This window comes from Acinonyx jubatus, chromosome D1, assembly GCF_027475565.1.
Source record: "Acinonyx jubatus isolate Ajub_Pintada_27869175 chromosome D1, VMU_Ajub_asm_v1.0, whole genome shotgun sequence".
Taxonomy (NCBI): Eukaryota; Metazoa; Chordata; class Mammalia; order Carnivora; family Felidae; genus Acinonyx; species Acinonyx jubatus.
The window spans coordinates 42,161,048-42,183,704 of NC_069390.1; the positions used below are offsets into that span (position 1 = coordinate 42,161,048).

At 34.6% G+C, this 22,657-nt stretch overlaps 1 protein-coding gene across 43 annotated transcripts in view; it reads left to right on the forward strand.

Moving 5' to 3' along the window:
• Positions 1-22,657, forward strand: part of SOX6 (SRY-box transcription factor 6) — a 686,841-nt gene that overhangs the window by 335,566 nt on the left and 328,618 nt on the right. For all 43 annotated transcript variants that reach the window (XM_053203417.1, XM_053203416.1, XM_053203433.1 and 40 more), the window contains one exon: positions 16,083-16,290. In XM_053203417.1, the coding sequence (XP_053059392.1) occupies positions 16,083-16,290 (208 nt within the window). The remainder of the gene's footprint in view (positions 1-16,082; positions 16,291-22,657) is intronic.

The following is a 22,657-nucleotide window of genomic DNA, read 5'->3' on the forward strand; positions in this document are numbered from 1 at the left end:
AATTTGAGATTAAAAAGTTTTAGGCTCTGATTTTAATTATAATAGCTTATGCTATAGACACCAAAATTCTTGATTTTAAGTTTTGTGTAAATTGATAAATTCCATTTGAAGGCTGAAAAGCTAGTGTAAATAAAAATTTACTGTCCTTTTTCACTATATACAGCCACTACTATTTTCATTATGGTATGGGTGTGCCAGTACTTTTTTTTCCCAGAGGAATATTGACACTGTCTCCTGATAGGTGTTTTTGTTCCCATAAGGACTGATTCATTAGACAGTAATAAATTCACATCATTTTTTCATGGAAAAAATGTGTAGTGTATCGTTCTATTCAATGTTAACAAGGATGAAGGAACATTTTATGGTTATATTTAGTGACTGGAAGTATGATACTGTGTGTAACTATTGTCTCCTAAAGATTACTTGAATATATAGCACCTACTAAGTTCCAGGCACAGGGACTTTCTTATGAATAAATCAGGAAAGAGCCCTGCTATCCTGGAACTTCTAGTAGTATTACAGACAATAAAGAAGTTTCACAGAGTGAGCCAATGTCAGACAATGGTAAGTGGAATAAAGAAAATTAAATAAGAAAATGTGATCAAGAATGACTAAACAGTCTAGAAGGTCTTTTTGAAGGTGTGACTTTTGAGTTGAGATTTGAATGAGAAGGAACAAACTATGCAGCAATTTGGGGGAAGACACCCAGCTAGAATATACAGAAAGTGCAGCAGCCTTTTTCATTGGTGTGTTTGAACAACAGAAAACAATAGAGTGACTGGAATGGAGTGGGTGTGAGAGAGAATGGTATGAGATGAAATCAAAGAGGAAGTCAGATGCTACAGACTTTGGGGGTATCACAGGCTACAGTGAGGTGTTTGGGCTTTACTTCAAGTGCAACAGGAAGCCATTGGAAGATTTTAAGCAAGTGTCTAACATGATTTGATTTATGTTTTAAAAATCATATTGGCTGCTGTGCAGCATACAGATTGTGGGAGATAATACCAGAAACAAGGACACCTAGTAGGAAAATTATGGCAATAGTGCCCATGAGAATTTGAGGGTAAATGGAAGAGTGAACAATTAGAGAGGTTATTCTTCAAGTTCCCCTAGATTCTGAAGAGGACAGGATTCACACAGAAGTTGAGGAGAGTATTTTAAGCCTTGTGGCCATGACGTTAGTCAAGTGAGCAGAAATTTAGTTAAGAATGAACAGGAAATGAAATTGTGAAGATCAAGGAAGAGGGCCAAGGGTAGGCTTGTTCCTGGACAGAAAATGGTCCCATGTGAGGACAGAAGCTTTTTACTTAAGAGGGAATTGGTCACAGGTGACTTCTGGGGCAGGCCATGAGGATGTGGGCAGAGTACCAACAGTATCTCTTACAAGATCCAAAAATTGACAACAAGATTGTTGTGCTCTTGCTTGCATGCTTATATTGATATGTAATGTAAGTCAAAATGGGATTATATGCATCTGCCTTTCAATTTCTGGTGTAATTAAGTAAAAATAACCATGCTGGACCTTCAGCCCCAGAATATCAGAGCTTCGTATTTTAGAGATCTACTTAAATTCCCCTGAGTGAGTTTTATCTTTTAGAAAAGTTTTAAAAATATTTTTTCACTGTAAATAAAAGATGCCAATGATGGCCTTTGCTGTAATTGAAAGAAAATAGTCATAGGCATGTTGGGATATTTAATAAATACTAGGAACAATACTGTCTTGCTCGCAAACAATTTCTCGTTTCTGCCTTTCTTGCTTTTAGTCCAAAGAAGTTGCTAATCAACTCTGGAGTGTTCTATGCAGTTCATTTTGAGTCATAAAAATTCTGGTGTGAACTTTGTACTGTGACTGGGATTGGAGCTGTTGTCATACATGATAGCATAGTCCAGGAATTTTGAATGAGGATTTAATCCTTCTCCACCATTATTTATGTTGTGATAGGGTTTTAGAAGATTTCTAATTTTTTAAACTTTTAAAAGATTTTAAAAACTTGAGTTGTTGCCAGTTTTTGGTAAGATTTAGTCATTTAAGATAGTAAATAACACCCAAATGAAATGTATTTTCTCACTTTTATTGAGACTGTACTTTAGAAAGTATAGTGAAACCCACTAGTTTGCCTGGTCCCATTTTGTAATCTTAACACCTAAGACAAGATTTATGTGCATCTTTTTGTACCTGCTTGGTCTGTGAATCACAGGAAAAGAACCCATGAACTGACAAGGTTTAGACTTCCTGGAAAATTTAGTTACTACTCCTCTCATTTTAAGATTTTGGAAATTCATTCAATTTAAGTAAATTTCAAACCTGGACTTCTGGTAACAAGTGAAAAACTGTCTTCCCTTGTCTCTTGAGTTATGAAACAATGTTCTCCAGGAAGCTCTGTGGTAGATTTCCCATTTTCTGTAAATTTGAAACTGTATTAGTACATAGTACTGTCTCTTTTTAAACCTATTTCAGAAATTTAATGACAGAAATGTACTTACAATTTGAACCAAAAAGTAAAACTGTATTTTATTGCATGGTGTGGGTAGTGAAACAGACAACTCATGTTGTCTAGTGTTAACACAATGATCATCTTTGTATTTCTACACCCTGGTTATGTGCAGTGTTTCATTCCTGCTAATAAAAAAAATGTAGATCTTTAAAAAAAGATCTTTCCCAAATCTGGGTTCTTTACATTAAACAAAATGATTACTGGTATGCTACTTGAAAATATCTTGATGTTTATGGAAACTGGAATTATTTTATTATGAACCTTAATGATATAATACATCTTTAAATACACTTTTTGGAAAAGTTTTCTTACCTAGCATATTATCAAAATCTTTATCAAAAGTAGAAACATTAACATGCTCTGGTATAGTTGGCTTTTTTCCCCCTTGGGCAAGAAGGAATCAGGTATGCATGCTGATTAACACACTCCAGTCATTAACATGTGATTATGTGGGCTGCATATTGAGCACCTGCCAAAATATAAAAATCCAGTACTTTGCTACATCTGTGCAAAGACTTTTTTTCATTTCTTTTGTATTTTGACAGTTCAAGGAATATCAGGCCCTGGTATTTTTTTTTCCTCAGTGTAATAAAATTGTGTATACAGAATGTTTTCAAGGAGATGAGATATGCCATGTTTATTTTTATTTTAATCTTTTAGGCTGTATAAGAGCCAGTGGCTGGAGTTTGCAGAGCACTGACTATAACATGAATCTCTTAACAAACTCCATTACTGGCATTCACTTACAGTTTACGGCATTCCTTCATGTTCATAAGGATTATCTTTTCTGGGATGCAACCAATATTCCCCTAATTTGCTTCATTTTTATGTGATATCTTTGTGCCTCAAAAATATTTTGTTTTCATTTCTTTCACCAATATGCTGCTAGTGTACACGTCATTGTGATGCCAAGGCTGCTCCTGTGGTTTGTTTTTTTCCTGTTGACTATACATATGCAAATATTCCTTCATGACCAAAGTATAGTTTGGGTTCTTTAGCATTTCAAGCACTTAGGAAAGGTCACTTTTCAATAATTGTTTAAAATAAGACTTGATTATTAATAGAAAATCTAGGATGATCTGGTGTAGCAAATCAACCTGATTGAGCCAGGCCTGTTCTAGATAGCTTTATTTTCTCAATGGATCCAAATGACATTTGAATACAGTAGACTATCTTTTTTTTTTTTTTTGGATAGACTTTTTATCAAATTGATCAGTATTAATCAATGGAAGCTGATCTCAGGACACCAGTAATTTTCTGATTAAAGCAGAACTCCACAGTCTATATAAGTGGTTCTGATTAATGTACACTTTCTTGTACAGAATTCCTTCTTGCCTAGTGATGATTGGGATACATCACTATAATGCAGTATGATAACGGGAATAATGAAATCTGTGCATTCCTATAAGGCTTCTAAGCAACGTGTTGTAGAGAGCAATGTATATATTATATAGCATGCAGTCTTTTCCATGACTAATTTGAACTTTTCATGATTAGAATGAGATATGAATCTTCAGGTCCTTCTATATCAGTTTGAATAGGATGGTAGTACTTGTGATAGGGAGCATTTTGCTTTGGAAGGAGGAAGCTGGGATTGTATTTTCACTCCTCCTGTTCTACCTTCTCACACTAATTTGGATAGGGTTGCTTTCCATAAAGGCAACTTTACCATAATGAATCATTTGGAGATGAGATTGAAAGGGCTCTCTTTGATTATTGAGTCAAACCACCTGCATTAAGCAGGAAAGAGCCTACTCTGTTCCTTACATGAACATACCCAATCTTTCTTGAACACTGCTAATGAATGTGCCTTAATTATCTTGATATGCAAATTATCCCACTGTTTGATTGTCCTCTGCAATAAGAAGTTTTCCTTGCTTTCCAAGAGAAATGTAACCTTTTAAAAGAAGAACAACTTCAAGCCATTATTGCTTTTGTTAATATACCTTTCAATGTGATGACACTTATTTTTTTATATTATTAACCTTTTAAGTATTATTTTGGTATTACTGCATTCTCATGACCTCTAGGCATTATTTTTCTAGGTGATGCAAATTGAGTTCAATAATATATCTCTGTGTAAACCACATTCTCAAATCCAAAGTATAAATTATAAACCTTTGCTAATAAAATTTTACAATCAGGTAAAAATTAGAAATGAATATTTATACATTTCATTTATCTTCTTTATATTTCATTACCATCCCAGAAAATGGGAAACCTTATTTAATAAAATGATTGGGAACTATTTTGTAAACTTTTGCTTTCATTATAATTTAACTCTGATTTGTTTTCACTGCTGGTGTACTGAGAGTACCTAGAATACAATATTCTCAAGTTCATCAAACTTCTGGGAAGAAATGTGCCCTCATTTAAGCATAAATAGATTATGGTGGCATAATAGAAGAGATTTATTTACCTTGAAACACACAAAATGAACATTTTTTTTTGGCAATTACTGTTATTTAGGAATTTTTTGTTTAGCTCTAGTGGTGACCTAGTAGCTTTTTTACAGAAGGACTGGGTTAGCTAAGATTAAGCTAATGTAATCCATAAACAAATTGAGAAAAGTTTGCTCCTGAATTCAGAGTTAATATGTGGCCTTCAGTTTTTGAAATTATTTTGTTCCTGGTGTGCTTCTACCAAACATACCTCTCTCTTTTTTTTTTTTTTTTGTTCTTATACTGGCATATCTTGTATAGGGGTTGATTATAGTTTTTTTTTTTTTTTAGCTTTCTGAAATTGTGAGTAAGAATAGAGTTTCGCTGTCCTTTTGACTACTGTCCTTGGAACCATGAGGATGCACACAATAAAGCAAGGAATGACCTGAATCTGAGTTTTTTGAGTATTTGGAAGTTAGAGAAAAAAATGTAAATTCATGCCTATGTTCCCTACTGGCTGCCCCTCGAGAAAGAGCCTGGGCTCTAAGACTGTAGGTGAGCCATCAATTCCAGGTTGTGTGCTGCCCCCAGGTATAGCAATGTACGGCTTCCAGACATTGAGGGCATCTGAAGACAGAATTAGACCTCTACTTACTGCTTTCTGGTAAATTGGTGACATTTTTGTGCCTACTTTCCCTTTTCCTGGAAATGTAAATACAGATAGATAGAATAGATGTTTTATTAGCAACACAGTCTCTGAGGTATCATTTTTAGTCTCTTTGTACTTGTTCTGTGTGTTAAAAGCTTAAATCAGAGAACTGGAGAGGTGATTTTAAAATTTCTGGGTTACCAAGAGTTTCTTGTTAATCCTTTACATGTATGAAATTTGAAGGCTTTTGTGGTATAATTCTCTAAATTGGGACCCTCACTGGACAAGATCCAGTGAAGAGAGGAGGTGTTGGAATCCCCAGAGCAGTTGTGAGGTCTCAATGTGTATGACAGAGGCAGCAGTTTGTTCTCTAGTTGTTCATCTCTGGACAAACGAGGCCATGGGAGGACTTCACTGTTAATAGAGCAGGATCTCTGTTAGGTAACAAACGGATTTATAACAGGACTTGATTGGGATCTGGTCCTTTTTAATATTAAGAATTGTGAGATATAAAGGGCATATGCTGAACTATTTTTTATGTGACCCCAGTCTCATCATTTTCAGATAGACAACGAAGACATAGGTAATTATTATACCGATATTTGTTTCTGGGGGGCTTAATTACTACCCTTTCCCTAGTGAGTCCCAACTGCCTTACCTTTTTTCCTCAAAGTTTTAATATCTCATTTTTTCTGAAGCTACTCTGATACCCTTGAATGATTGCAGATCCCTTTCCCTTACAATGGCCCAGGTTTCTGTCTTGAATTATGGGGAGGTTTCCCAGAAGCTTGATTAAATGGCATTTCAACAGATTACTTGTTGAATTACTACAAGCTCTTCTCTTCCCTGTTAATTCTGAGCCAGTGTCATACAAGAGGTCCCTGGTGCCCCGATTCTCCTATTTTTAAGGCTATTTGCCTGTTTGGGGTATAGGTTAGGAAGGTTTTTTACTTCACCTCCTTTGCTTCAGCTTCAAAATTCTGGTGTCTGGGTTTGTCCACTATTTCAAAGGGCTCTTCATTATTCCTCATTTGGGTGATAGCTAAATGGGTTCCTGGTGATCTTACTGATACCTGGATCCAGTGATGTACATATAATTTAGGCATCTACCATAGCCTTTGGTTCATTTAAAGCATACTAGCTGCTTTGGTGATTCTATATAAAAAATACAGTTATTTTCATAACTGCACTGGTATCTCTTTAATGGGGAAGAAAGAGAAAAACAACTGCAGAAAAGGACACCATGAAGATAATAGACTTGACACTAGAGTAAGTATTTATCTCATAAGAAAAGCTCTGTGGAATTGTTTGAGACTCTCCATGCAAAGAAACTTGCTCTGTTAAAACTTGTCCGATTATACTTCTCTAACTTCTGCATAATCACACCCCTTATTCCCTAAAGCCTCAGATTGTAAAAAGCAAGCAAATAAACAAAAATTCTTGATTTAGTGGAAATGTCTTCCTTGAGATTATTTAGAGGAAACATAACTTAGAGGAAAAGACATTGCCTTATTTATCTCTGTCACTAATTTGCTGTGTGACCTTACAGAAGTCACTTTATATCTTTGGACTTCAATTTCCTCATCTCAAAAATGAAACATTTGAGCTGTAATCACCAAGTTTCTTGCTGCTTTTAACTTTCTGGGCTTCAAAGTTGAAACTGTCTTAGCCACTCAACCTAGCCCAGTAGTGTTGTTTAAGTTGAGTGTCATATGGTAGTTTGAATACTAATGAATTGCCAGATGAAAGTAACTGTCTGGAGTTGGTAGGCACACAAATCAGCTAATAGCTGAACCTTGATAGAATGTTGTCCCATGTGCCTGAAAGATCTTACTGTTCCATTACCAAAAAAATCATAAAATATTCTCATCTCTGGGGCTGCCTGTCCCGTGACATTAGATGTTTAAAGTATGATGTCTCTAAGGCAGTGGTAGTGTGCCTTAATTCTCTGTTGTTTAGAATATTGAGTACATTCAGTTCAGGGTACTACTATTTAAGAGCGGGAGAAACAAATTAGAACACACTCAAGGGAGAATGATCAGGATGGCTGAACCATGTCTTATGAGGAAGAAATCAGAGATGTTTTGCCTAGAAAAAGAGAAGATATAAGGGTAGTATAATAGCTGTGTGTTTTAAAATGTTGTCATTCTGAATGTTTACATGGGATATAAGAAAGGTTGAAATATTATTAATATTTTATTAACATTAATATAATAATATTCTATAATATTCTTTTGTTAATATTCTTATTAATAGGAATGTTTGGCAACCCTGCACAGATGGAATGGACTGCTTTGGGAGGTATGGAGGTGTTTAAGGAGAGGCCAAAACAATTACTTGTAAGAGATATTGTAACAGTGAACATCACTACCACCAACATCACCATTTAATGAACACTTACAATGTTACAAGCACTGTTCTAAGACATCTGTTTTATTTTTATTTTTATTAATTCATCTGTTTTTCATAACAATGCTATGAGATAGGTTCTGTACTGCTGTTATCACTCCCATTTTATAGATGGGGAAATTAAGACACAGATAGGTTGACTAACTCACCTGTGTTATATGGCAGGTAGATGGAAAAATTGCGATTTAACTGCAAAATCTGGCCCAGAGAGCCTATGTTTTGTTAACTATTTACCACCTTTTTCTGCACAGGGTATGAATCTTAGGTGGGATTGAGCAATTGGATTTTTAAGGACCTTTGAATCTTGAGATTTTGATTCAATATGTGAGGGTGATATGTATAGATGAGGCAAAGCTTTTCTATGTGCTTGTCTTGACAAGTTGGGGAATTTAGTATTTTTTCTGTATTTTATTTCCATTTATTAAATATCATGGTGATGAGGAAATTTAAAAAAACTTAGTATTGTGATTTTTTTCTTTGAATCAAAATAACACTTTAAAACAATAGCTTTTATTTATTAGACTTGAGGAATCATGACACTGTAGTAAATAGTGGTAATAAATTTATATTCTGATGAATAATGAATAAATTTATTATTATTAAACAGTATAATAATAGTGTAAGGTGGCATGGTTTTGTGCCAACTTTGAGAATGCTATATAAATCGAATATATTCTACCAAGTTTCAGGGCTTTTTTAAGTTTATTTATTTTGAGAAAGACAGCATGAGTGAGTGAGAGTGGGGCAGAGAGAGAGGAAGGGACACAGAGAATTCCAAGGAGGCTGTGCACTGCCAGCACAGAGCCCAACGTGGGGCTCAAACTCACAAACCATGAGATCGTGACGTGAGCTGAAATCATGAGGCCTGAACCCATGAACCATGAGATCACGACCTGAGCCAAAATCAAGAGTCATACACTTAACAGACTGAGCCGCCCAGGTGCCCCCAAGTATCAGTTTTAATAAAAGAGAAAAAGAATAAAACTTTGTTTTACTCTTAGAGTTAATGATACTTTTATCAAGAATAACCTGCTGTTAATTGGAACCAAATTCAGTATTTTCATTTATTTAAGCTTCCTTAAACCAATGCTTTTCCTAAAATATGTCACATTAGAGAAAAATGTACTTCTTCCTCTGAGAAAGAACCTATAAATGTTAGCAATTTAGTTTTCAGCATATTAAAAAGGTTACAGTTCCTTTGTTAGCAAGAAGTTATTGGAACCTAGATTAGGTAAAGCTTTATCTGTCAGTCACCCCATAATACTGTAGTAGAATATGTCTTATACCGCACGGTTGTCAAGTAGTTTTGGGCTCATCAAAAAAGAGCGTTTGAAGTGGGGAATCAGAAAAAGCAGTACGTATCTAGCGCATATACATATATATGTGTATATATATACATATATATATCTTGATATATATATCTTAATTAAAATACATTAAAATACATGTGTATATGTAATGTAACTTGAATGCTTAATTGAAACTTAAAATATATAAAATGCAGTGCATACAAAAGGAGGGGTGTAGAGCCATCTGTTCTGGCAGAGAAGACTGATCACTGACGTGGCTGAATTGGTAGTACACCAACTTTTAGTTGGTTTTATTATTGTGTTTAATTTCTTTACAGACATTGCATCCCATTAATTTCCTTCAGTCAAAGACTACCAAGAACACACCTGTAATGGAACAAATTGGTTTTATTACTCATTACAGTCGGGAGAACACACACCACAGGGAATCATCGAATGCCTCAGTAAGAAAGTATTCAAAAGAACATTTTGTAGGATTTGGGTTTTTTTTGAATGATTTGAGGTAGGGTTTAAGGAAACAGAATCTTGCTGTAGACTGGAGGCTGTCAGAAATCAGGGACAAACCTATAATTTGGTATCCCAATAATCTTATCTGGGGAGGGGCAGGTAGACTAGAATGAGGATAAAGCTGTAATTGGAAAGGCAGTATAACTGAAATGGAAAACAAAAACAAAAACAAAATGACAACAGGAGTGCAATAAGACTGGACACATTTAATTCAGCCTTGCTAGTGGGTGGAGGAAAGAGTAAGAGAGGGTAATATTCTGTCCCTACAGTTAGGTTGGGCAGCAGGTAGGGAAGTTGATTCATGCAGCTGCATAGAGAGGCTATTTCCTAATCATTTCTCCCAGCACCAGTGACTTCCATTTGTATGTAGGTTTCAACTCCATTATGTAGGGCAAGATTCCATTCCTGACCTATGGTCTTTGCTTGTCTCGGTTCCTGACATCTTGTCTGACTTTTGCAACCTCAGCCTACAGTTCTGTTTACAGTTATGACTACCCTTTCATATTCTTGGTCAAGGTGCAGTTGGCAACCCAGATGAATTAGAGCAGTAGTGTACTGTAGCTGCTCCAGGACAGAACGGAGATAACCCATATGCAGTTAGGTTAAGTGGGAATTGATAGAAAGTATCCCTAGAAAAAGCTAATTACCAATGTTAAGGTTACTGGGGTTTTGTGAGGGGTCAGGTCTTGGAATTTGTTTGGGATGACTTTATATTAGTTTGTGATTTTTTGAGCATTGATATAGAAGAGAGTAATGTCATGTAGTATTTATTATTATACTTAGATGAACAAGAATAAATTAAAACCTAAAAATGGTGCCAGTGGTCATCATGACTGTATTTTCAGAATTAAAAATGGAAACACAAGACTATTGGACAAAGGGCGTTTGAATTTAGTAAGAGTAGTTATCATTGTTCTGAGCACTTTATATACTATTCATTTCTTACAGCAACTATTTGAAGATATAATATTAACTCCATCCCATAGAAAGGCAGAGTCTAAGTCCCACCCTCTTGACTATGTGCCAGCTTTGGTGTCTTACTATTGAATAGATTGCACTGACAGTTACATGGCATGACTCTTCAGACTAGGTTAGAAATAGTGATATAGCTTTCATCTGACTCTTTGTGGGGGTATGCACCCTTGGCAATCTGAGCTACCATGTAACAAGTCCAACTAGTCTGAAGCTAAAATCTTGGAGAGAAAGATCATATGAAGGGATCACATAGAGATAGAGGAAGATGTCCAAGAAACCCCAGCTTCCAGCTCCACACTCTTGAAGTGCTCCCATTTGTGAGTAAAGAAGCTTTGAGATGACTCCAACCTTAGCCACTGACTTACTGGCAACCTCATGGGAGATCTTGAGACAGAATCACCCAGCCCAGATGCTCCCAAATTCCTGATCCACAGAAACCATTAAAAAAAGAATAAATGATTATTATTGTTTTAAGCCCTGTCTTAGGGTGATTTTTATACAATAGATAACTAATATAGGGTACTTCTTGGTAACTCTTAGATTAGGGTTAATAACAAAGTGGAATTCCTGTCTCAAAGTAGGTAAAGTTCCTCTCTGGCAATGCAAGGTGAAAAAAAAAATATTTAGAAGGTAGGTGTTATTGGAATTGTGGCATCTTTTACTGTTGAGAGTGACTTTATTATGGCCTTGTGGAATGGGAAAAGCACTGGATTTAGAGTCAGAAAACCTACATTTGGGTTTTAAACTAGTTCTGCCAGTTCTACCTGTGTGACATGAAGGAAGCTACATGACCTTCTGAGTGTCACTTTTCTTCTTGCTGCAAATGAAGATATGGAACTTTGGTATTCAGTTCTTGGCAACCCATTTTTAGAACAACATCTAGAGACTCGATTGAATCAGAGGAGAATGATGAAGGGTCTGGTAATCATGTCAGATGGGAAATGGGTATAGAAACTGGAGGAGTGTCACCTAGAACAGAGCTATTAATTCAATCCCTCCCTTAAGATATTTGAACAACTCTAATTTACAGAAGAGAAAACAGATTGATTTTGTGCATCTTTTGAGGGCAAATGGGAAACAATGGGTAATAATGATAAGGATCTAGATTGTAAGGATTCCTTTTTAAATAATTAAATTTATTAGAAAATACTATTTGAGAGGCTTGATTATTTTTCTGGGTTCAAATACAGGGAAATTATAATATACTAACTCTCTAAATATCTTCAAGAAGACTGATTTTTTTTCTCTTAAATTCTATTTTATATTTCCTTCAAGAATCCCTTCATAAAATTATTTTTGTTTTTCTTTATTACATAAACTGTGTTCATCAATGATAAGTTAGAAAACACATAAAGCAAAAGGAAATAAAAATTACCAGTAATCTCATTGCCATTGAGAGATCACTATAAATGTTTTGGTGTATATCTCCCAGTGTCTTGTTTGTTTGTTTTGTAGCCATGTTTACCCTTATGCACACATCCAACAAAATTGAGGTTATGTACTAATCTAACTACAATTATCCTTTTTTTCCCATTTAATACATATTTATTTGTAAATAAATTATTTCTACAACATTTTTTGGTATTCGTATTCAACCTTGACAACAATATTTATTTTCTCTTTAAAAATAGTATTTATAATAGAATATTTGCAAAATATGGATGACTGCAAAAAGAAAATTAAAGCTACCTATTATCCCAATACTCAGAGGACTGTTAACATTTTGTTGGACATTCTGGTGTCTTTTCTTCTGTATATAACTCTTCCTAAAAAAATGTATATTGGTGTTTCTCACCAACATGCTTTTCACTAACAATACGTTATGAATATTCCCCGATGTCACTACATTTTCTGCAAAAATATGATTTTTAATAATATCAAATTATTCTACCATCTGGACCAAACCATAATGCCCTCAAATGATCCCTACAATTGGATATGCAAGTTGCCCCTAATGGTTCATCACTATAAACAACACTATATTCAGCGTATATAATATTGTTTTTAATGGCTGTGTGGTATTCCATTGTGTCGCTATGTCATCTTTTATTAAATAAATCCTTTATTTTTTTAATGTTTCAGTTCTCAATATTTTGCTTAAATAAGCAATCCTGTCACTATTAGAACAAATCTTTACTCCTACCAGTATTTTTTTTTATTATTCTTGACATATTTGGTGAGGAGTTGTTTCAAGTTCAGCAGCTGGTGATGTACTTAACATTTTGTTGGATGCTCTGGGGGCATATTGAAGAAACATGAGACATGGCCCCAATCCTTCAAGTGTTAAAATTTAGTTGCAAATATGACTAATACATGCAAAATAGTAATGAATAATTTATTGTAGTATATTATTAAATGCTAAGTTGTGTGGTTCTGATTAAGTGCTTCGATGTGTATTTCAGGGGGTAGGAGGGTAGTGAGGCCCAGGATAGTCAGGCAGGACTTCAAGGATGAAATGCAGTTTGATCTGAGCTTTGAGGAGTGGGTTGAGTGAATAGTCAAAGAGAATGTGGGCCATTCTAGAGGAAAGGAACATGAAGCACAAAAGCTCAGAAATGTATGTATTTGATATATTCACAGTACCATGAGAAGGCTATTTAAGTTTAACATCTTTTTATTGCCACTGCTGAGCAATCAGTTTTGAATAACAACTTCTGAAAAATCTGAGCAATATTTATTTTAATATGTTTTTTTCCAGTCTATTGAGATGTAACTGACAATAACATTGTATTAAAGTGTACAACGTAATTATTTGATATATGTATGTATTGTGAAATGATTACCATAATAAGTTTAGTTAAAATCCATCACTTTGCATGGAAGTGTGATTTTTTTTATTTGCTTTTAATATTTACTTTTCTATCCCTTCAGACATGGAAACATCTTAATTAAATATTCCTAATTTGTGAAAATTGCTTATGTTTTCTACACACTTTGCCTGATGATTTTTTTTTGTACTACTGTGTGGTTTTTCAGTCATCTGCATATAATATTGTATTGTATTTAATTCATTTCCAGCAAAAAAAAATGCTTTAGATAATCTGAATCAATGTTATTCTATTTCTTATGTTGGGACTGGGATCCTCTTAAATAATATTTCAAAAATGATCTTCACTGTTAGGCTTGTTGATGCCTCTGAGGTTGGGAGAAAACAAATTTATAGTAAATTGTCTTTGAAAGAACTAATGCTAACTCAGGCCCCATATGCTTGGCTTTTGTGATGTTCATTTGTTCAGTCATGTTATACAGTGGTGTTTTCACAAGAAAGAACAAAAGAAGAGAAGTAATCTCTTTTATGTAATTTTTAAAAATCACAAGTAACTGGCCTTCTTAAAAATGTTCGTAATTATATCCATATTATAACATTAAGGCAAAGCACATTTATTTTATTGCCTTCATAGGGAATGAGAATTAAAGGACCTATACATCAGAATCACTTAGGATGTTCATCAAACTTCACATTCCTGGGCCCTACTCTTGGCAGTATAGAGGGAGGTGAGGGAATCTGCATTTTAACATACTTGTAGGGAATTCTAAACATTGAAGTTTGAGGACTATTGCTTTGAGACCAAATACTGTCTCAAATCTCTCCTCCATAGCTGTGCTGCAGTAACATGCAGCAAGACTCGACAGATATCATTGGGCATCTTTCCTCAAACTGAATTTCCTAGGACCTGTTTTGTTTTTAGGAAATTACATAATAAGTTGAGCTTCTTTTTTCCTTAATAAAACTTACTTAAAAGTTAAAGAAAAAAGCAAAACTAAACAAAACAAAACTATAGATCCTTTTTCAAGTTTTTTGTTTTTTTGTTTTTTCCTAACTTGGCATTATTGGCTTTTATCCAACAGTACTCTCTTCATTATAAGTGTTTGGACTTAGTACCACTTTACTCAGATGAATTGCCTATAGGTCTCCATTCATGAGACCATCATTCCTTAAGTTTTAGAAAGTTAAAAAGTGAGGGCCAGAAATAGTAAAATTCACACCTTTCCATTGTTTCTAAGGTTGGTATAAGATGACTTATATGATTTAAGTCATTGATGATTTTATCCACTGCCTATGTCAGTGCCTAGTAATTGTTACTTAATAATAATCCCAACAACCCTGAAAATAAGTTTTATTCCTACCTTGTACAATGATAAAAATACTAAATGCCTAGCATTTATTGAGTATAGTTATCTCATTTAATTTATATGGAAACTTACTTCTCTACGCTCCATTTTCCTTTTCTCCCCCTTTCCGTACCAGTTATTGCTGTAACTTTTGCCTCATATTTCTTCCTCTACTTCTTAAAGCTTGCTGGGCTTCTTTGTGAAAAAGGAGAGAGATATAGGAGCAATTACAATTGCCACGCTTCTGATGAGAATCACAAAGACTAGCTCCTTTACATAGTTTTTTGTTGGGCAAGAGAAAACCCACGCTCAGACAGATAAGGTGAATGTACGGTTACTGATGGGTGATGGCTAAATAATAGTTGTTTCCAACACTCAGTTCTGATTTAGAGAGATATAAAAACATTTTCTTCCTGTAAACTTTTAGGTGTTTATTATTTTCAGTCTCAGATTTGCATTTTTTCCTTGCAGATGAATCTGACCCTCTTACCAGTTAGCTAACTTCTCTGTACTGTGAAGTAATTCTTGTGCAAATATTTCTGTAACAAACTCAGCCTTTTTAAAAACAACCAACCAAACAAAAAAACCATAAAAGTAAACCACTTTTAAATGTGTGTGACTATGTGCTAAAATACAAGTGGTGAAGATAAGGAATAGAATGAAGCTTTTGTAACTTTGACAGTTGTGTAGCTAGGAAAAAAAAAAAGATTCTGCTCAAACCCTAGTGCACAAAAATATTCCGGTTGGCTAACTTTGTGGCACTGATTTAGATGTTTTATATGTTTTCTGTTGAATAATTAATATTGGATATTGAAGCTAATTTCTCTTTTGGTTCTAAATTCAAGGATAATGTTATTGTGATGTACATATTTTTAGGCTGTGGGAAGAGCATTTAACAAAAGTGCCAAAGGAAAGAAAAACTTTGTCCAGCTTAATAATTAATAATTATTGAATCCAAACTATTTTAAATTAAAGGTGTAAGAATAAGTAAAGTGTCCATATTAAGATGAAGTTTTTGAACCACTTGGATTGGTTTCTAATAAAAAAAACCAGTTTGAATCTGCAATTTCAGGGTAGTTCTTTTGATAATTGCTTCTTTCATGTTTAGTATTTTTAAAGCAGAGACGGCTTAATATTTGTTCATCTAAGCCTCATATGCTGTCATTCTGAGTTTGGGATTTTTCTCCAACGATATGCAGAGAAACAAATGTTCTAATGGTTTTATTTTATTTTGTTTTTCTAGGAGTCAGAGAATAATAAGTTATGTTCCCTATATTCCTTCCGAAATACCTCTACCTCACCACATAAGCCTGACGAAGGGAGTCGGGACCGCGAGATAATGACCAGTGTTACTTTTGGAACCCCAGAACGCCGCAAAGGAAGCCTTGCCGATGTGGTGGACACACTGAAACAGAAGAAGCTTGAGGAAATGACTCGGACTGAACAAGAGGGTATGTGTGGACTTAACTGTTGGGCTTTATTCTTTTAAAGATTCCAGGCCTTTTAAAAAATGTGTGGGATTTCAAGGGCCAAAGCAGTGCGTAATTGGCACTAGCTAGGAAAAAGTTATTCAGAGGTTACCATGGTGATGGCAGATTGTGATCCATTGAAAGTATTAAGCAGATAGCTCCATTTTTCTAAACTTTGTGCATTTTATTTGGTTCTTATGATAACAAATTAAGGTTTTAAACTAACTGCAAGCCTTACCCTTGAAAAAGATGTAGTATGGGAACTTTTGCAGCTGCAACTTAATTTTTCATTTCTCTCCTTCACTTCCTTTTAATGGATAGTGTTTTATTAGGAAAAGACCAACTGTTTAAAAAGAAAAAACAAACAAACAAAACACTAATTTATTTCTCATTTTTATAAATATTACAAATTTATAAATATTATTCTTTCACCTTCAAATGTTGTAGAATTGAGAATTGAGGTTTCTAATATTGTGAAAGCTAAGTGCTCAAGGGAGAAGTGCTGTGACACATGACATCTGTTGCAGTGTCCCACATCTCGCCTACCCTCTCCACTCTCTCAAGAGTCCACTTAGGTTCATGTAGGTCCTAAAAAACAAATGAAAAAAGACTCTATCATAATATTGTTAAATTGAATAAATCAAGCCTAAGTGACTGCTATACTTATGTGTGTCCTTTCATTCTTTATGTATAGATTTTAGACTTTGAAATGTAGGGCAGTTAATGGTTCTGTATTTACTGCTAACATCATAAGTTAAATTTAGACTTCTGTGACACTGTCAAGAAATGGGGATAGAAGGGAATTTTTCAAAGAACTTAATTTTATTCCTCTAACGGCTTAAAAGTTTAAAAGTTTCAAACCAATGTTTGTGGATGTGTCCATCACATCAACACAAAAGGAGTTTCTAAAATGTATTACACACTTACCTAACTTACCAACCAGATTATATGGCACAAATGTAAATGCTTTTTGATGACTCAGGATCATGATGCAATAGACTATGGACTCCAATCTAACAATTACGTGACCCTGCATTAATTCTTCAGTCTCCCTGAGCCACAAAATGTAAAATTTGGGATGGTACTAATACTTGACTTGGAAACTCAAAAATTCTGAGAATTAACTATAATAATGAATATAGAAGTCTCTTATGAACAGTAAACTACATAAACTTGGGGTATTGTGATGATTGTCATATTATAAATGTCAATTATTTTATCATGCTATAATGTAATGATGCCCCTAGAGATCATTGAGATAATTAGGACTGTTTGGCCTTATGGTTATTTCTCTGTAATTATGAAACTTTGGAATGCTTGTGTCTGCTTGATATAGACATTTTTTTTGGTGCATGCGTGTGTGTGTGTGTGTGTGTGTGTGTGTGAGTGTGTTGGTTTCTCCTTTTTCAATAACAGGTTTCAGGCTGTTACTTTTTGCTTTGTTGTGAAAAATTTCTAATTTCTTTCATTTTTCATTTATAAATTATGAAAATATATGATCATGACCGCTGGACCATGTGTAAAATATACATATATATATATCTGGGTGAGTTGCTTAGAGATTCTGGGTAATATACATGATTTTTAGTGCATGGGCTTCTCCCTGCTCAGACACTTTATTTTCCCCTACTTGGCTATGTTCTAGAATGATTGAGGCTGTCAGATCAATAATGTCTGATTGAGATTGCTAGATTATTTTTAATTATGATTTCCAAAAAGATGGTTTTAGTTCCATAAGAAAGAGGGTTTCAAGATACTTTAGAGAACTCTTTAATGTAAAAATAAAGAAATTGATTTGTGATGATTTTTTTTGGTGTGGACTCCAGGAGAATTTGAAATAATTTTTATCTTGCAAGTCATGGTTAGTTTTCCGTTCTTCCTCCTTATTACTGTGTGTCGAAGGTTTGATACAAGAGAGGCATTTGCAAGATGAGATACTTGCAAAATGAGATACCTCTCATTTAAGAGTACTTTATCACTCACTATATTCCTGCTATCAAAGAATATTTTTATGTGCTTTACTGAAATTTGTTTTCAGTATATAAACTATATACACTTTAGGCATCAGAAAACCAGGCATTTTTTAGTGTGTATTAATGTGTATATTAAATATAAATATGAAGTGATAAAAGTAGGTTCTTCAAACTTACACATTCTACAAATCTGGAAGGAATGCTGAATATAATGTATGAAAGAAACAAAGCTCAAAAGGTTTTGACAAACCGAAAATGTGAACTTAAAACTGACCCATCAAGATAAAATTTAATAGATCTTCTTGTCAAGTCCAGAGAGTATGACCAAAACTCCTAGCTGCACAAATAATTACTGAAGGAAATTCGAGTAGCAGACATAGGAATTTTTTAAAAAGCTTATGAGGTTTAGGTGGCAGAAAGTGCACTGGGGTCCACATGATGAATATTGCCCAAAATTTGCCAATGCTGCCTCAGTCAGCATTACTAGAATTACAGTATGTAGCATTCAAGAAGTGGTAGTCCCATTGAACTCCCTGCTCAATAGAATGCATCTGAATTATTGTGTCGGGTTGAGAATTACCACACTTTAAGAGGGACTGGAAAGCATTGGGATATTCTCAGAGGAGAACAGGTGACATGATAACAGACATACAATTATATAATAAGAGGGATGTTTGAAGGAACTACTATTATTAATCCCAGAGAAAATAGATCAAGGATGACAGGATGGTTGTCTTTAAAGATTAAAGTCATGTGGAGGAAGAATTGGGTTCATTCTATGTAGCTCCATAGCGATAGAATGAAGATCAGTGACAAGAAGTTGCAAGGAACCAGATTATCATTTGTAACAAGATTGTCTAACAGTTGTACCTGTCCATATATGGAAGATAATAAATTGCCCTTGGAGGCTTGTGGCAATCTTAATTGCCATTTTAATAGGGCTAGGGGACAGGAGATTGGTCTTTTCCTAATGCCAAGGCTCTATGAATTTTTATGAAAAACAATATGCTTATACAATATTTTATAGTTCATCATATGTATGTATTTATAGTTCTAATCAAGAACTACATAGTATCATGATTACTTTTATGTAAGTTTTCTTTTTATTTTACAAGGTGCTGTATTAGAACTGAGGAATTCTTATCTGTTTACTTTTTTTTTTTTTTTTTTTTTTTTTTTGCCTTGGATTCCTTTGGTAGTCTGGTGAAGCCTACAGGTTATTTTTTAGTTTAAATAGATAAAGTAAAATACACGGGATTACAAAGAAAATGAATTATATTAAAATATTAAATAATTTTATAATTTTGTGATATGGTAGAAAGTGCTACTTTACTAATGTATTAAACAACAAGATCTAATGGATGGACTCAAAATATCAAAATTTTAAAGTAGTGATAAACATAAAAGACATTTTGAGATATCGTTAACATGTTCAGTGCGATCTAAAAATACATTATAATTCTATCAGTTACAGTATCACTACCAATATTTTATGGCTTGCTGCCTGCATCCACAATTTGAGGAAGTGCAAATTTTCAATTAGAGGTTAGTGAAAAAGAATTTTTTCCAACCAGGTTCACCATCCAAGTTCCCTGAATTCTGTAGAAATGAGAAAAGAGGAAGGGGTGCATATGGGAGAGTTATTAGGAGATAGACTTGTTAGGAGTTGACATTTAAATGAGGAGACCAAGGGAGAGGAATGGTTCAAATGTTGCTCAGGGTTTTTAAAACTTTGTGTGAATAGGAGGGTGTTAATACAATTAATAAAAAAAAAAATAGAGGAACATGTTTTGGAGATGGGAGCCATGAAGATTTCTATTTTTTGAGTTTGTTTCCTAATTTAATGACCTGCTTGGAGCAATAGTACAGAATAGTATAACAGAATTTCTGATTCTATGACAGCTGTATTTCAGGTCTAAGGAGGTGTAATAGCTCCAACATTTGCCTAGCTTTGACCCTTTAAAGCCCCCATGCCCCTCTCCTTATGTGGGACAGCTCTTATCCCATGGGACATAGCAGAGCTTTCAAAAGAGCTTACTCACCTCTCTCTCACCTCTATTTCCTGGTTTGAAGGCCATACCTCATGAATGACAAGCCTGTGTGATTGACATAATAAATGACTTTTCCTGGGTCATTCTTGTCCTGGAGAATGTTTTGACTCTATCAGGCTAAAAGCCTTCCCCCTCACTTCCCCTCCTATACCGGAACTGATCTATTAAAAGTTCATTTATTATGGTCTATTTTAAAACAATATCTACATGATAAAACAAAACTCTTCACATAGCATTAGGAAAGTTATTCTCTGACAGGCAGATCCTTTCATCAGCCAAATAATTGTCCAGTGTTTTATCTGCCATCCCTCAAGAAATGCCTTCTTCAGAGCAATGATTTGACTGGATTGCTGAAACAGTGATGAACAAAGGTGTTCTGTCTGAAGTGCCTCTTCTGAAAGTGAGATTTGTGGGAAAATAGACAAGGTTTCTGTTTTTTTGTAAATGTAACCTTGATTTTTTGGTCATAGGTATGTAGGAAGATAGATGATAGATAGGTAGGTAGGTAGGTAGATAGATAGATAGATAGATAGATAGATAGATAGATAGATAGATACATGGATAGATGGATAGAATGAATACAGAATCTACCTTTAAAAATACTGTTGATATTGGTGGGTAGAGTATGCAGAAAGACTTTGATTATAGGTTGAGGTTAAAATGCTTCCAAGATAAAAATCCTTCAGCTGTGATTAAATGATGAATTTTAGTTATCCTTGTATCACCCATCGTGTTGCCAATGTTGCTGGGCTCTAACATAAGCGACAGTTGTCAGAAAATGAATACTTTAAAAAGGACTTCTATATCTAAATACATATATTTAATCAGAGAGTCCTTTGGCTTCTGAAAATAAGTTGTCTAATGAGAATTTCATTTGAGCAGCTGCGACTGAGGAGGTCAACAGGCATTGCCTAGGAGAATATGGCCCAGCTGGTTAAATCTGGTTGTTGTCGTGATTTAAATGGTCAAGTGCTGCTTGTAATCCAGGACCGTCTGTTTGTAAAGGGAAGAGTGAGTGCTTCAGCATAATGTACAGCTGTTTTAATCTCTCTTTAATAATAGTGCTTCAGCCACTATCATGTCTTGTGTATCATACTACTAAGTATATGATCCTAGGCTGGGTAAACGGGTTTGGGTCAGGTTCTGGAGGCATGTGAGCTTGGAGAGAAAGGGATACAATGATATAAACCTTAACTCTCTGACAAAATAAAATCTTCTTTCCAACTTTTTGGCTCTTTTAAAAGACGTATTCTTTAGGTAATAATTATTGTGATCAAAAAGGAGTGATATAGTTTGTAGCTGGATAGAAACATTTGAATGAGTGAACTCTCTTTGATAGAGGCTGTAAACTTAATGGAAAGTATGCAGGATCGGTACAGTTGCATAGAATATACTTTGGACAGAAATTAGAGTATTTGTCCAGTGCAATTGTGTGCCACAAGCTATCATGATGGAGAAAGTATGTGGTTTCATTTGACTGTGTATGTGGAGAAAGGGCAGGAGGAGCATTTGAGCTTTGGATTCCTGGTGGGATAGGCTTTCCAATGGATTATGCAGCTGTTACCCTGCACAAGAATGAACACGTGTTTATGTGTATATCTGACAGATTATTATCATTATTCACATCTCTAAACAATAATTTGGATTTTTACATATATTTTTACTGAATTATATTTAGTTAGGATATATGTTGGTATGTATTGCTTATCTGATTGCTGTTGCTGTACTAAAGAGGGAATGTGATGTAGTTTCAGCAATGGGGAAACTCAGTTTTGAAAATCATGTTTCTGAGTGAGCTAGATCTGTGTTTGACCATAAATTCTATTATTTAGAGGGACCGTAGAGTCTACTGATTGAGAATGTGGGCTCTGGAGCTAGACTGCCTATGTTTGAAATTCAGCTCATCATTTACCAGGGGGATGACATAGGGCACCTGCCTCTCTGTGCCTCACTTTTCTCAATCAGAAATTGGACATAATTATAGTGCTGTCATAGGATCAGGATTTCGTTAATTCAACTAAAGCATTTAGAGCATTACCAGCATATAGTAAGTGTTCAATAAATGTAACCAACGTTACTTTCTAGCTGTATGACCTTGAACAAATGACTTAGTCCTTTTGTGCTTCAGTTCCCTCATCTGTAAAACTAGATGAATGGTACCTACTTTGCAGGGTTGTGTGAGGATTTCACACATTAAATAGATAAAACACATAGCTTCTATAATTGTAATTATTACTACTGTTGCTATTGTTATTATTGGAAGAAACATTTTTGAGGGAAATATTACAGGAATCTCTCTCTCTCCTTTTTTTTTTTTTTTGGCCA